Genomic DNA, 12,187 nt, shown 5'->3' with positions numbered 1-12,187 from the left:
TGTGAGAACAGTCAATGAAAAGCAACCAATACAAGGGAGTTACTCCCTTAAGGCCGGAAGACTATTTTTGGTTTTCACGAGCGGAAAATTTCGGTCGAGGTGCGCCGGCCAAAAAATATCAACCAGAATATCCCGGAAGTTGATCGATGCTGACTACTATATCTTGGCGAGGCCATTAAGCTCTGTTCCAATCAAACGTCAAATTTAGTGCAACACAAAATTCTAATTCAAGACCAAGGGGGAATCAAGTTTTTAACTTCCCATTTAGCGCAAACCCTCTGAAACCGTGTACTAAACGGATCTCTCATCATAATATCAATAGACTGTTGGATATAACAGTGCTAAAACGAAAAACTGGTACAATGTTCCGGGTCTGTTTCGGACCTCTTGTGGTAGGCACACGATGTTCTACTTAAGGTTTGTTTTATTTTTGCTTTCGTAGCTTGTCCGCTGAAAGATGGCCTTCCATTACAGCTTTTAACTGACATTGACAATAACAACCGGGAAAACTACCTTGCAAATGCGAGAAACCTGCTTGCTTGCCGGCAGAGCTTGTAATAAACTTGTGTACGAACAATTCTGAAGCAGCCCAACCGGTCATTATTTTTCTGTTTGTTATAAACAGGGCTCCAAAGAACAAAGTACGAGCCGGTTTTTGTCCGTTTATTTTAAAATTGTTAAATCTCCTATTTAGAAGGTTAACTTTGTTAGCTTAATTTTCTCCAAAATTTTTATTCCATGTCACGATATGAATGGTTAAGGGAAGGCTGAACAAGAAGCTTTTATCTGTCACTTACTCGTTGTGCAGTGTCGAAGCTTCTGCCTACTAAGGAAATTTTCGTTGATACATGAAACGGTTTATTTATAAGACAATTAGTGCAAACCAAGACAAAACTGCCGAGTTCACCTTTCATATTGCCGGTTTTCGTGTGACGTTGTCATATTCCGAAATAAAAAATTACCTTCCTTCTGAGGTTTTATTTTCATCAAGCTATTTGCTCGCTCGACAGTAGTCACCTTTTTCCTCGTGGCAAGGTTCCATCGGCCAAGAGAGACAGTGGACACTGGGGACGAGAATGGCTATTCGTTGCCAGGCTCTTTTCTCATCTTTCCCAGAGAAAGGAGAAGAGAAGATTCTGGAAACGGGCCTGGCTTCCTTTCGGAAATTCAAAGGGTCGGTTTAAAAAGTGTGGCTACTTTTTTTTCTATGTATAAACTTCGGCTAATTTATGGACCAAAACGTTTGTTTAAATATGGTGAAGAAAGATCAATTGTGTGCTATTGCACTCAAGAAGAGAAATTAAATTTCTAGAGTTTTACTCAAAATGGTTGCTATGAAAACCAGCCACAGCCTTTTGAAGAGTGTTTTATAGTATTGACGCCAACACTTCCTGCTCTTTTACAAAACAAGAATTGACTGTCAAATAAGCATATCATGTAAGTTTCTGTTTTGTTCTGTGATATGAACCTAAGTTTTGACAGTTAACTCTTATTTTCAGTGCTTTTTACAGCTTTATTTGGAAATAACCTTATTTTTTACCACACCCAGTGGACAAATCATCTCATGTCACGTGACAGACCTTAAAATGTTACGACTTTTTTGGTTTATATCATCACGACACTATTATATTGGTCTTTGATGACCCCAAGTTTCAGAAATTCTACTTAAAAACCTTGCAAAGTAGAAATGTTGGCGCGAAGTCAGTCGGTACAAAAGTAAACTTTTGAGAAAAATGCACTTTAAGTTTCTTACACGAAGTATTAAGCATTTAACGAGCCACAAATAGTGGGGGGGGTGCAGATTGGATCTCGGGGGAGGCGGTGCAATGGTTGTTCTATTTTGTAAAAAGTTACCGCAGTTGTGGGAAATATTTCTTGTCATAAGGGAAATGAATGAGCCTGTGATGGCAATTCGAGGCAAAGCTTTTCACAAATAATTATACCAATCGAGTTGTGCATGTCTTAAAAGTTTTTTCTAAATAGTTTCGTTCATATAAGTTAAAAATAATCTATATTTTTGGTCACGTTCTTATAGTAAACAGTGGTTGCTATGGCCGTTGCCACGTGAAAAAACTTATACCACTGTGTACTTTCCTTAAATTTCACACTCATCTGGAAGGAAATTCGGCAAGATCGTTTCAAAATGTTTTTGACAAGTCCTCAAGGGTCTTAAGTCTTGTATTTCCAAGAAATTGAATTTTTCATGAACATCGCCATATTTTAGGGAACCATACCCCCTTAAACACTGTCAAAAATAAGTTTTCTGTTCGGTCTTAAATGTCAGAACTCCTTGTCGGGGCTGTGGAAATTTGCCAAACTGATAATTTCATTCTTGTCCTCGCTGTTGGTTTTAGTAACTCAAACGGAGTGAGATATTTAATTAGGACTGTTGCGAAATGAAATTAAAAAGAATAAGTTATAATGAGACGCTTTGCTAAGAGGATAAATGTAACAATTAATTTAACAAAAGGTAAAGTGTTCATTTAGAGCCTTTTCCACTTCGTAATCACTCACTGTCCTCTTTGGGGTGTTCAAAAGAGATTCTTTTCTCAAGAGTAGACTTAATCGAACAATTCATTATTTTTAATCTGGCTGAACTCATTCCTCTTCAGTCACTTTAGAATGAACGACATGGTTCGTTGATTTTGGACTTTGGCATCCGGTAAAGGGCATAAATGTATCTAGTAAAATACATAAAGGAAATGAATGAAATAGAACTCAAACAAACTTTTTTTTATTATTATTGTTCCGACATTTTCATAATCTCTATGCAATGTTGCTTCGCTACAGCTTCTTGATTGATATACCTGTTGCTAACAACATTTATTGTTTGACAATGGCGAAGGAGGTTAACCGGGACATCCCACAGATTATTTTAATTTGTCCTATTGATACTTGAATGGCGTAAACCCACCTTTATTTGTTTGCAAAAATAAACTATTTTAAATTAATATCGGAGCTTAATGCTGCGATTTTTTAAAATATCAATTCTCGAAAAAAGAAAAAAACGGAGAGTGAAAAGTGAACTAATAAGCGAGCTATGTGCTACGTAGTGTAATTTTAAAAAATCTATTCTTCACTTTGCAGCTCTGTTCGTCACTTTGTTAACGACCATTGTAATACACTTTCCTATGTAAACATTCATGTTTTCACGCATACTAAACAACGATTTGAAAAGAATTATAGTTGTTTTAACTTCAAAAGATGCAGATCCGTAGTTATAAAGGAGAGGGAATTAATAGCAGAATTCATAATTTAATAAGACTATGCATAATGATTTATGGTAAAATGGTGTTATTGTCGGCAAAAAACGAAGTTTAGTAACAAATGTTCGTTAACCTTAGGGTTGAGTTTATACCTTGATACGAAATTCTATTCATGTGGTAATATTTGTTCTTTATCGCTTGTATCAAAGGAAGTCTTTCCAGCCATTCTTTCATATAGACGAAGCTGGCCACAAGATAAAAACATAATCCAGTTCAAACAGACTACGCCGGAACAAAAGAACAAGACACAGACTACTTATACATCAGAATTGACAACGTCTAAGCAAGTTGTCAAACCCATTTGTAAGAGACAGCTGAAGCCAATCAAATGCGGTATGTAGTGACAGTTTCTCATGGCAATATGTAAGTAGCCGTGCAAGAATAACTTGTCACAATATACAGCCGAGCCTCCCGTTTGTAAACGTGAAATAAATTTCCACTTGCTGCTTAGCATTCAGGGCCGGCTGCCGGATCAAGCAGATGGTCAGAAGGGAGTCCAAGGAAGTTAATTTTGCGACTTAAACCGGAGTCCTTTTCGTAAGTTTATGCTCTAAAAAAGCCAAAGAAATAACCAATTTGTACGATCAGATCACGAGCGGACCAAACGGTTAAAAAAGGAGAGGATTTTCTATCTCAGTTCTTACTGAAGAACGACTTTGCTTCTTTGAGAGGTAAGATCGTAGTGAGCACGATTTGTATATGGTTCTGTAAAATGAAGAAGACATGAATATGTGCATAATACTGAAAGTTCAGTATGATATTACAATGTCATAGTATATTGATTTCGCCGTAATCAACTATTTTATTAATGCTCTTAAATCGAGGAAACAACTTTTTTTGTGGCGAAAAAGTTTCTTCATTCGTACGGACCAGCGAGTTCAAGTTTTCGATGGTTTTTGTACCCGACCGAAAAGGTGCAGTTCTTCACACCTCAAGCGTTTAAAAAGCGTCTTCGACAGGCTTAGATAAGGAGCAAATATAAGCTGAAATTAGCTGCAACAATATTTTTAGTCGCGGCACGGGAAATAAAACGGGCATTGTATTAGAAGACAGCGAAAGCGCTTGGAAAAGTGGTGGTATAAAATCTGCATGTTCAAAGAGGTACTATCCTGTGTTTGTTTTCTTGTGTACGTACCGTTTTACTTAGTTAAAGGACCAGTTGGAATCAATAAGGATAAAAAGATGGAACATTTCGGTTTGGAAAAAAACATGCAAATTTCTTATGTGTTTCAATTTTTCTCACCCAGTCATTTAGCTTGACAGATGGGTGCAAAAACATAGCCAAGTTGCATATTTCGTCTGTGCAAAGGGCTTGACAAATTTGTAGTCGTCGTAGAATTTCACTGTAAGGTTTTCAGCTAGGCTTCAGTCGTACAAGATTTGATTAGCCGAGTGCAACGAAACGAAAGCCTGCGCTAATTCAAAACGATATGGCCGCAGCTGAACTGAGAGATATTGCAATTTAACCGTCGATATGTCAGATGAAAAGTTAATTCAACTTGTACGCGGCATCTTCGTGGCAGTACATCTTATAGTTGTATTAAACCACCTGAGGTAACTGAGATTTCAATAAAACCAAAATTTCAATAAAAACGTCTTAGAATCGTTTTCACACAAGTAATTAATTTTTGTCATTGTTTTGAAGAAAATGGTCACCAAATTTTGAGGTCATTTTGCGCAGTACAGAAATAACAAATTGCGCTTTAAAGCGACCAGTTGCTTGCGCTGGTAAAATAACTGAAAGGGTTCAAATCATGACGAAGACTGGATGAAGATTTCAAAGCTGAAAGTAGTGTAATTCCGGCTTCCGATAACAGAAGATCCAAGAAAGATAATGCTGTCTGAACTCGAGGAAGCCATCCTGAATTTCAATATCAGGGAAAATCTAAATGTAAGATTAAGAATTTCACCGACGGAGACGGCAGTTGTAACCGACTACAGATAGATACTGTGAGAAGGAGACCGAGGAATCTGTCGGAGTTATGTCGTTACAATTTGAGGCAACTTTGAAACTTTAAGATTTTAATCATGTTTAATAGCGTCTTTACGAATAACGAACAAACAGATGTAAAAATAATCACTTTTTAGCCATGGCATTAACGCTTAAAAATCTCTCAAGTTTTGCACAAACTATCAAAGCGCTTTTATTCCAGTGCTTCAATGTTTCAAATTAAAAGCGAATTGGACGCAATACAAAGGGCTCTGCTGAACTACCCTTTACTTTAGAGCTCGGGAGACGCCGGAATAAACGTGAAAATGGTTATTTATTGCACTTTGCTCTAAATGTATTTATCACTTGAGTTTACCACTGTACGTGTTTATATTTTTTAAGACTGAATGGAGTTCGATCCGTGAAGCGGGTTCTAAAGCATTATGAAAACTAACTTAAGGAGTCCTTTACCCTCGTAGGTATTAACGTTCTAGAAAAAGTTTAAGACCACGTCAATAAGTATAGGCGCGGAATAAATGTTTAGCATAATCCGACGAGATTTTCAAGTAGAATTAAGCTTTTTGACCGGGGCTTAGCGCGCTAGCTAGTTTTAAACTTTACAGAATTTTTAGATGGTAGTTGACTTCAATTTAAATATTCCATGCATGCATTCGTTATTGGTACGGAATTCGTCAATTTGAGAGAAAGTTTTACTTTTTTAGTACGAACCTCTCGGAGTCATATTTAGTAAACAGATACGTCATTCTCCTTTTCAACTGTTTTTGCAACTAAGGCGGTGCAAAACCTCACTTTTTCAGTTGGTCAAAAGAAAAAAGCAGCTTAAAAGCTCGATCCATAACGTACAAAGCTTAAGTTCTTGAATATTGTGAAAATACTGTAATCGACGGTAATTTTAACCAGAAAGTTTTATTAAACCAGAAAGCCCACCTGTTCAAACTATGACCGAATGTTTGGGAAGAGTCACTATAGTAACGAAAAAACACCACAATTGTCGGTTTTACAGACGATAACAAACTATCTGTCAGCCAGTCATTATGTCTTAATTTGGAGTGTGTTTTCCCACAATTTCATACAGGAACTTCTCGGAATATTAATGCAAAAACATCACTCGTTTATATTCCGGTAAAGGTTGTCAATAAAAGAGTGATTAACAGATGAGGCAGTTTGTCGGTTAGAGTACTTGAAAAACTGAATATAGATGAACTTTGGACGCGAGCTAAAAAAAAATGCGTTAAGTTTCGTTCCTGATTCGAGTCACGTAGTCCAAAGTACACATGCAGTGGTTGCAGCACATCGCACATCGACAAAAACTGGCTGGAAAAAAGGCATTCAACTGCGATATAACGAAACGGGACAACTGGGGCCGTGCAAGGGACTTTTTCAAGGTATAGTGAACAAGTTCTTATAGCACGCATATAGGGCTTCAGTTGTCGAAAGAACCAAATCTTTCACTCCAGTCGTATTGATCATTACCCTAAACCGATTCTATTTAATTTAGAAACTGTCCAGCTTTCTGTCAGATGGAAGAGAAAGTGTTCTATTTCGTCATAAAATGAAGTGGTTGTAGGAACACGCAAATGATGGTAGTGTGAGCATTCAAGAAATATTTGTATTTAGACGTCTTCATGGAGTAGTTGCTCTGAATTGCGGTGTAAATGCATTTGCGTCCTTTAAGCTCCTGGTACAAACCGAACCGGAAACTGGCAGCGGCCAAACTAGACATAAACTCCGTTTTTGTGCTCTGTTAATTACCACCATGCGCTATGTTCATAAACAACAAGCTTGGAGTTCTTGGGTCCTTTGATGCGTTTCTCACCTATTTTACGATATGAAGAAAAACTTGGCGGAATGAGCTGCGCATTCAACCCAGTCCCCTGACGTTTTCTCACTTTGTTATGACCGCGCTAAGCCTTGGCGGGAGGCAGGCATGTTCACCTTCTGGTTTTTCTCGGGACGAAGCAACCAGAAAAGACGGCAGAAATCAAGTGCCTTCCCTCTAGTAAGGCCCCATTTCTATTAAGCACTTTCCTTAACACTGAATGTTTTCCTGTATTACGTACCCCTATTCCAATAGACTCCCCCCTCCAGTGAGTGAAATTTTTAAAAGGTACTGAGAAAAAGTAGATTAGGCGAGTGAATTATGTAGTCTGCTCTCTTGTCTTGGAATGAGCAAGAGCTTACGACAATGGCTGAGATCCTCTTCTGTTCCAGGTTCTTGGGTTACAGTACCTTTAGTTGTAAAGAAAAAGGAACTATTTGTCTGCCGGTCATTATATGCCTTAATTTGGAAAGTTTTCCCAGAATTTCATACAGGAATTCAGTTCTGAGAAAAATAATGCAAAAACATGACTCATTTATATTCGAGTAAAAGGTTGTCAATAAAATAGTGATTAAAAGCAGCTTGTTAACTCCGAGAGTACTTGAAAAGTATGTGTCGGTGAACTTTGCATGCGACCAAAAAAAGAAATGTGTTTAGTTTCGATCCATTCGAGTCACGTAGTCTAAAGTACGCAGTGGTTGCAGCACATCGCACATCGACAAAAACGGGCTCGAAATAAGGCATTCAACTGCGATATAACGAAACGGGACAGCTGAGGCGTTGTCATGACCACACCCCTATTCCAATTAACCCCCTTCGCCCCATCCCCCCTACAAGTGAGTGAGACTTTTAAGACATTGAGAAAATACAGATAAGAAGAGTAAATTATGTGGTCTGTTCTCTTATCTTGGAATTAACAAGAGCCGACGACAACGAGAACCTCCCCTGTTGCAGTTCATGAATTACAGTATCGTTAGTTACATACATGCATTTCATTGAAGCTCCCTTTACAGGACTTTTCAGTTGTAAAGTGTTATATCGCATTCCTATCTTTATACCGGAAAATTAAAAGAAATCACCACTCCGTCTCCAATTAAGAGCTACCGTAGATCAATAAAAATAGTGCTAGGCGCGACAACGGTACTTTCCATCATAGCGATTAGTTCAATTTGCTCGGTCGCCAACTGAACAGATTCTTTTTTATTTCTTTTCCCACAGGCCCTACCTAAGAATCAAAATGCACTCATCACTGCGGATTCTCCAGATTACTCTTGTAATAACTCAAATCACAACAGTGAAAGGATCTTCAAGTACAACTGCTCTCAACATTTCTGTCAGCTCTGCGAATGCGACAAATGTTTCAGCCTCATCATCGGTAACACCAGCGGAGACAAACAGCACGCCTGTCGTGTTATCTTCATCAGTGCCGCCGTACAGCAGCAGCGTTACCCCCTGGTCATCAGAAACGCCGGAAACGAACATCGTTTCTAGCAATTCAATGCAAACAAAGTCGCCGATGACCAGCGTTCTTGTCAGTTCCTCAACGGAGCAATCAACAGAAACAAACGAAGTCTCTTATTCGTCTGCTGTAACGATTGGTGTTTCAGCTGCTACATCATCGAGGTCAGCGGCCCAGACAAGCGGCCCTTCTAATTCTGTAAAGTTGTCGCCATCAACGTCACAGGAGGTCAGCGTTACCGCCAAGTCATCGGAACCGCTGATGGCGAGCAGTGTTTCTGGAAAGGCAACGCAGACAGGGTCGCAGACGAGCAGTGTTCATGTTTCTGGAAAGGCAACGCAGACAGGGTCGCAGATAAGCAGTGTTCATGTCACTTCCTCAAAGGAGCTAGCAACAAACTCGAGTCCCTCTGGGTTTTTGACACGTCAGACACAGTCAATGACCGCCAGCTATTCGTTAAGCTCGGCTTCTCGTCAAAACAGCAGCGCTCCAACAGCTGCTGAACCCACAGCGACGAGATCATCCTCCATCATACAGATGCTGACAACTTCACCTTCAGGTATCGCTCGATAACTCGAACAAAGACTGAGGCCCCATTGGGGGGCACTGAGTATCCCACATCCCGTTAATTTTTGGCCTACATATCCCTTATCCCGTTAATTCCTGACCGGTTGCAAAGGTTAAGTTAATGATTTTCCTACTCGATATCCCGTTTTATGTGATCTTAATATCCCGTTAATTTTTACCCTAATATCCCCTACCCCGAAAACTTTCAATACAAGGGCGGATCCAGGATTTTTCTTAGGAGGGAGTCCACCGCTGAGGAATGGCGTAACTGCCTGATGAGGTAAACAAATTTTAAAAGCGAATGCGAAGAAGAAGACTTCATCTCAGAGGTAGGGGTGCGCACCCCCTGCACCCTGCACCTAGATCCGCCCCTGTAATGGGTTCTCAATACATACGCCTTTTGACGCTTCCAGTCGCTATGGATAACAAATGGCAGTGCATGGTGAAAACAGTGTCGCGGTAAATTCTGTAATTTTTGTCGAAAGCCGTGAAAAATACACTGTAAAGAACGATTTCGTTTATTCTGACCACAGACTTAAATTTTTTACTACACAACAGAGCGCAAATGGTAATTTGGTGATGTTGCGATGAGGGAGAGATAAACGATTGGAAGCAAAAGATTTATTAGTCTGAAGTGCCAGCGGTCTTCTCGGGCTGAGCCCTCGCGACCTGGGCCCTGGAGGGTGAAGCGCGAAAAGACAGTTGGCGCTAAACTGGCCTTGCTATTGCTCTTGCATGCTCTACTTCCCAGTGCTCTCAATCTGGCTCTCGCTTTTGCTCTTGCCCTTATTTTAATGGTGAAGTTGATCACCGCTAGGTCGGGAATGACTGGTTAAACTTGTTTTTGGTTTTTACAGTTTCAATGTCCGTAAACTGGACAGACTGGTCTGTCGACTCAAGTGATTGTCAGGAGTATTGTTCAGAGAAGGGCGGGACCGTGACAGCGAGCCGCCAATGTTACTCGCACTCAAAAACGCTGGAAAGCAACGTTTGTTCCAAACACAACATTTCAATAATAAAGGTGGTTAAATGCAAGGAACATTGTCCAATCTCAGGTTTGTTCCCGGATCTCTTTCATTAGAGTAAGATAGTTAATACCCCCCTATAGGCCATATTCCAAAGAAAATTCCTCTCAACTTCTATTCAAATAATGGTACCCAGGTCTTCCGCGACAATGTTGCCACGCGCGTTGCGTGGATGTGTTCGCTTGGACTGTCCACGTGGCCGAGAACTGCTTCACACAATTGACTATCTCCAGACCCCCTGGAGCTCCCAATGGAATTACCTTGTGAATAAGGCCTACATGAGGGATTAACTCTCTCAACTTTATCCTCTGAGAGTCGGTAATTACGTCAATGAACTATCAGAAGCGCCTGTCTCAGAGCCTGGAGCTCGCTTCTTGAAAGCCCCGGAAACTTTTTGGGCCCGTAAAGCCATAGCAAAATCTCGAACCTTACTATTACAGAGCTGTTTTATTCACATATTCTTGATAAGAAGAGAGGTTCCCTTTATACAAGAAGTTTCAGGCGTATACACTTCTCCGTTTTTAGATACAGATGAACTAAAAATGGCTTTACGGGCCCGAAAAGGTTCCGGGGCTTTCGAGAAACGGGCCCCAGGTTCCTTTCTTACTGAACTAATTTGCCCAGATTGTTGGGGTCAGCTACAAATCTGAACCCACTTGCTTGAAAAAACATAAAAGCATATCCTCGATTAGCACACACTTGAAGCTTAGTTTAATAAGACTTCTCTTCTGTATTTCTTCAGGGAAAGAAGCTTTCAGAAGTTCCATCCCCACATTAGCCGTCAGCATCTTGCTCGTCATGTAAGTTTATTCTGCACAACTTTGGCGAGGCTCGCGAATTCTTTACGTAACGATATAGAAACGTCAATCTAATGCAAGAAGAGGAACACAGACCGACACTCCATGGTTTCTAGGGTAACATGATGTAATGCCTGCTTTAGCTTGACTGTACAATAAGAATGGCATATTCCTTGAACGCCACAACGAAAATTGGCCGAGCACCTGTAAGCTACAGAATCGAAACCAAGTTCAGAAGCAAAGGACACTTTGCCGCGAGTAGGGCGTCAACAATAAGATTAACTAAAGCAGCTTACAACGCCGTCACTCATAAATTTATGATCAAGGCCGAGCCCTCATTATGTTTTCTATTTGCAGGTTGTCATCAACATGTTCGGGGTTGAAAGCTTAATGGAATTCACCAGGGTCTGATTTCGTAGGAAGGAAGGATGTGGACAGAGGATGAAGTTAATTACGGAGCCTGAATTAGTGTAATATAGATTTCATGTTTTGTAGTGTCAAAACCCTTTTTTTAAAAGGTAATTACTTAGGATAGGATAAAGAGCGTTAAAGTACACACTTCTCGAACCCGACCACTTAAAAATCTACTCTAGGCAAGTAAAAGTATTTCTAGCTTGAATTTGTAAACTAACGATTTCTCCGCATTGTATACGCCACGTATCCTGTCCTTAGTGTCAATTTATAATAATTAACAAATAAAACATTCAGCTTGAAAACTCACAGGAGTCACCACACCGAAAATGTAAGAAACCGCTCAAAATTTGCGATCGATGCTAGCCAATCCGAAAATGATAAACTTTTGGTAGATCTCCGTACTTTTATGTGCTTTCAAATGCCCCACTTCAAGTGGTCGCACTGTACGAGTAGGCTTAAATGAATGACTTGAATCTTAAGTTATCACAGAGGGGGGAAAAACGTTAGACTACGAGTAGTCCCTCTTTCTCTTAGTCCGTCGTGCGTGACGCGAAAGAAAACCGCGAGAAAAAAATGGCCGCGCGAAATCCTGGAGGCCAGGAGCGAGGCGAGGAGCTCTCCTCCAGGATTTCGCGCGGCCATTTTTTTCTCGCGGTTTTCTTTCGCGTCACGCACGACGGACTAAGTGAAAGATTGACTACTCGTAGCCTAGAAAAACGTCGTAAGGCGATAAAAGGTTTTGGTGGTAAACGCGTCACCTGACATGTCGGTCCCCAGTGAAAAATGTTGAAACAGTGTGTTAGCCAAGTAACAGTTCAAATTTGTTATATAACGTTTCTCATAAATATTTAGAGCGCGGTACTGTATGTGAATACAATAATAATAATAA

At 40.1% G+C, this 12,187-nt stretch overlaps 1 protein-coding gene across 4 annotated transcripts; it reads left to right on the top strand.

The window, feature by feature from the left end:
• Nucleotides 1-3,298: 3,298 nt before the first annotated feature.
• Nucleotides 3,299-12,187, top strand: LOC145490394 (uncharacterized). Of its 4 annotated transcripts, none has more exons than XM_081469525.1 (5): nt 3,299-3,937; nt 8,255-9,054; nt 9,920-10,117; nt 10,830-10,887; nt 11,242-12,187. In XM_081469525.1, exons 2-5 carry the CDS (start codon nt 8,274-8,276, stop codon nt 11,273-11,275), a joined length of 1,071 nt encoding a protein of 356 aa, XP_081325651.1. In that variant the 5' UTR covers nt 3,299-3,937; nt 8,255-8,273; the 3' UTR covers nt 11,276-12,187. The 4 variants fall into 4 exon arrangements, with proteins under 4 accessions (XP_081325651.1, XP_081325649.1, XP_081325650.1 ...); XM_081469523.1 differs by having other exon boundaries at nt 3,299-5,193; nt 5,225-9,054; XM_081469524.1 differs by having other exon boundaries at nt 3,299-6,602.

This window comes from Orbicella franksi, chromosome 6 (assembly GCF_964199315.1).
Source record: "Orbicella franksi chromosome 6, jaOrbFran1.1, whole genome shotgun sequence".
Taxonomy (NCBI): Eukaryota; Metazoa; Cnidaria; class Anthozoa; order Scleractinia; family Merulinidae; genus Orbicella; species Orbicella franksi.
Note: the sequence above shows the minus strand (reverse complement) of the source record. Positions and strands in the feature narration are given on the sequence as shown.

What these genes read in the sequence shown, in the direction of transcription:
- LOC145490394 (XM_081469525.1), top strand. Translation starts at nt 8,274, where the DNA reads ATGCACTCATCACTGCGGATTCTCCAGATTACTCTTGTAATAACTCAA. An exon ending in GCTGACAACTTCACCTTCAG is followed by an intron (nt 9,055 to 9,919) that starts GTATCGCTCGAT and finishes TGGTTTTTACAG; the next exon opens with TTTCAATGTCCGTAAACTGG. An exon ending in GGAACATTGTCCAATCTCAG is followed by an intron (nt 10,118 to 10,829) that starts GTTTGTTCCCGG and finishes GTATTTCTTCAG; the next exon opens with GGAAAGAAGCTTTCAGAAGT.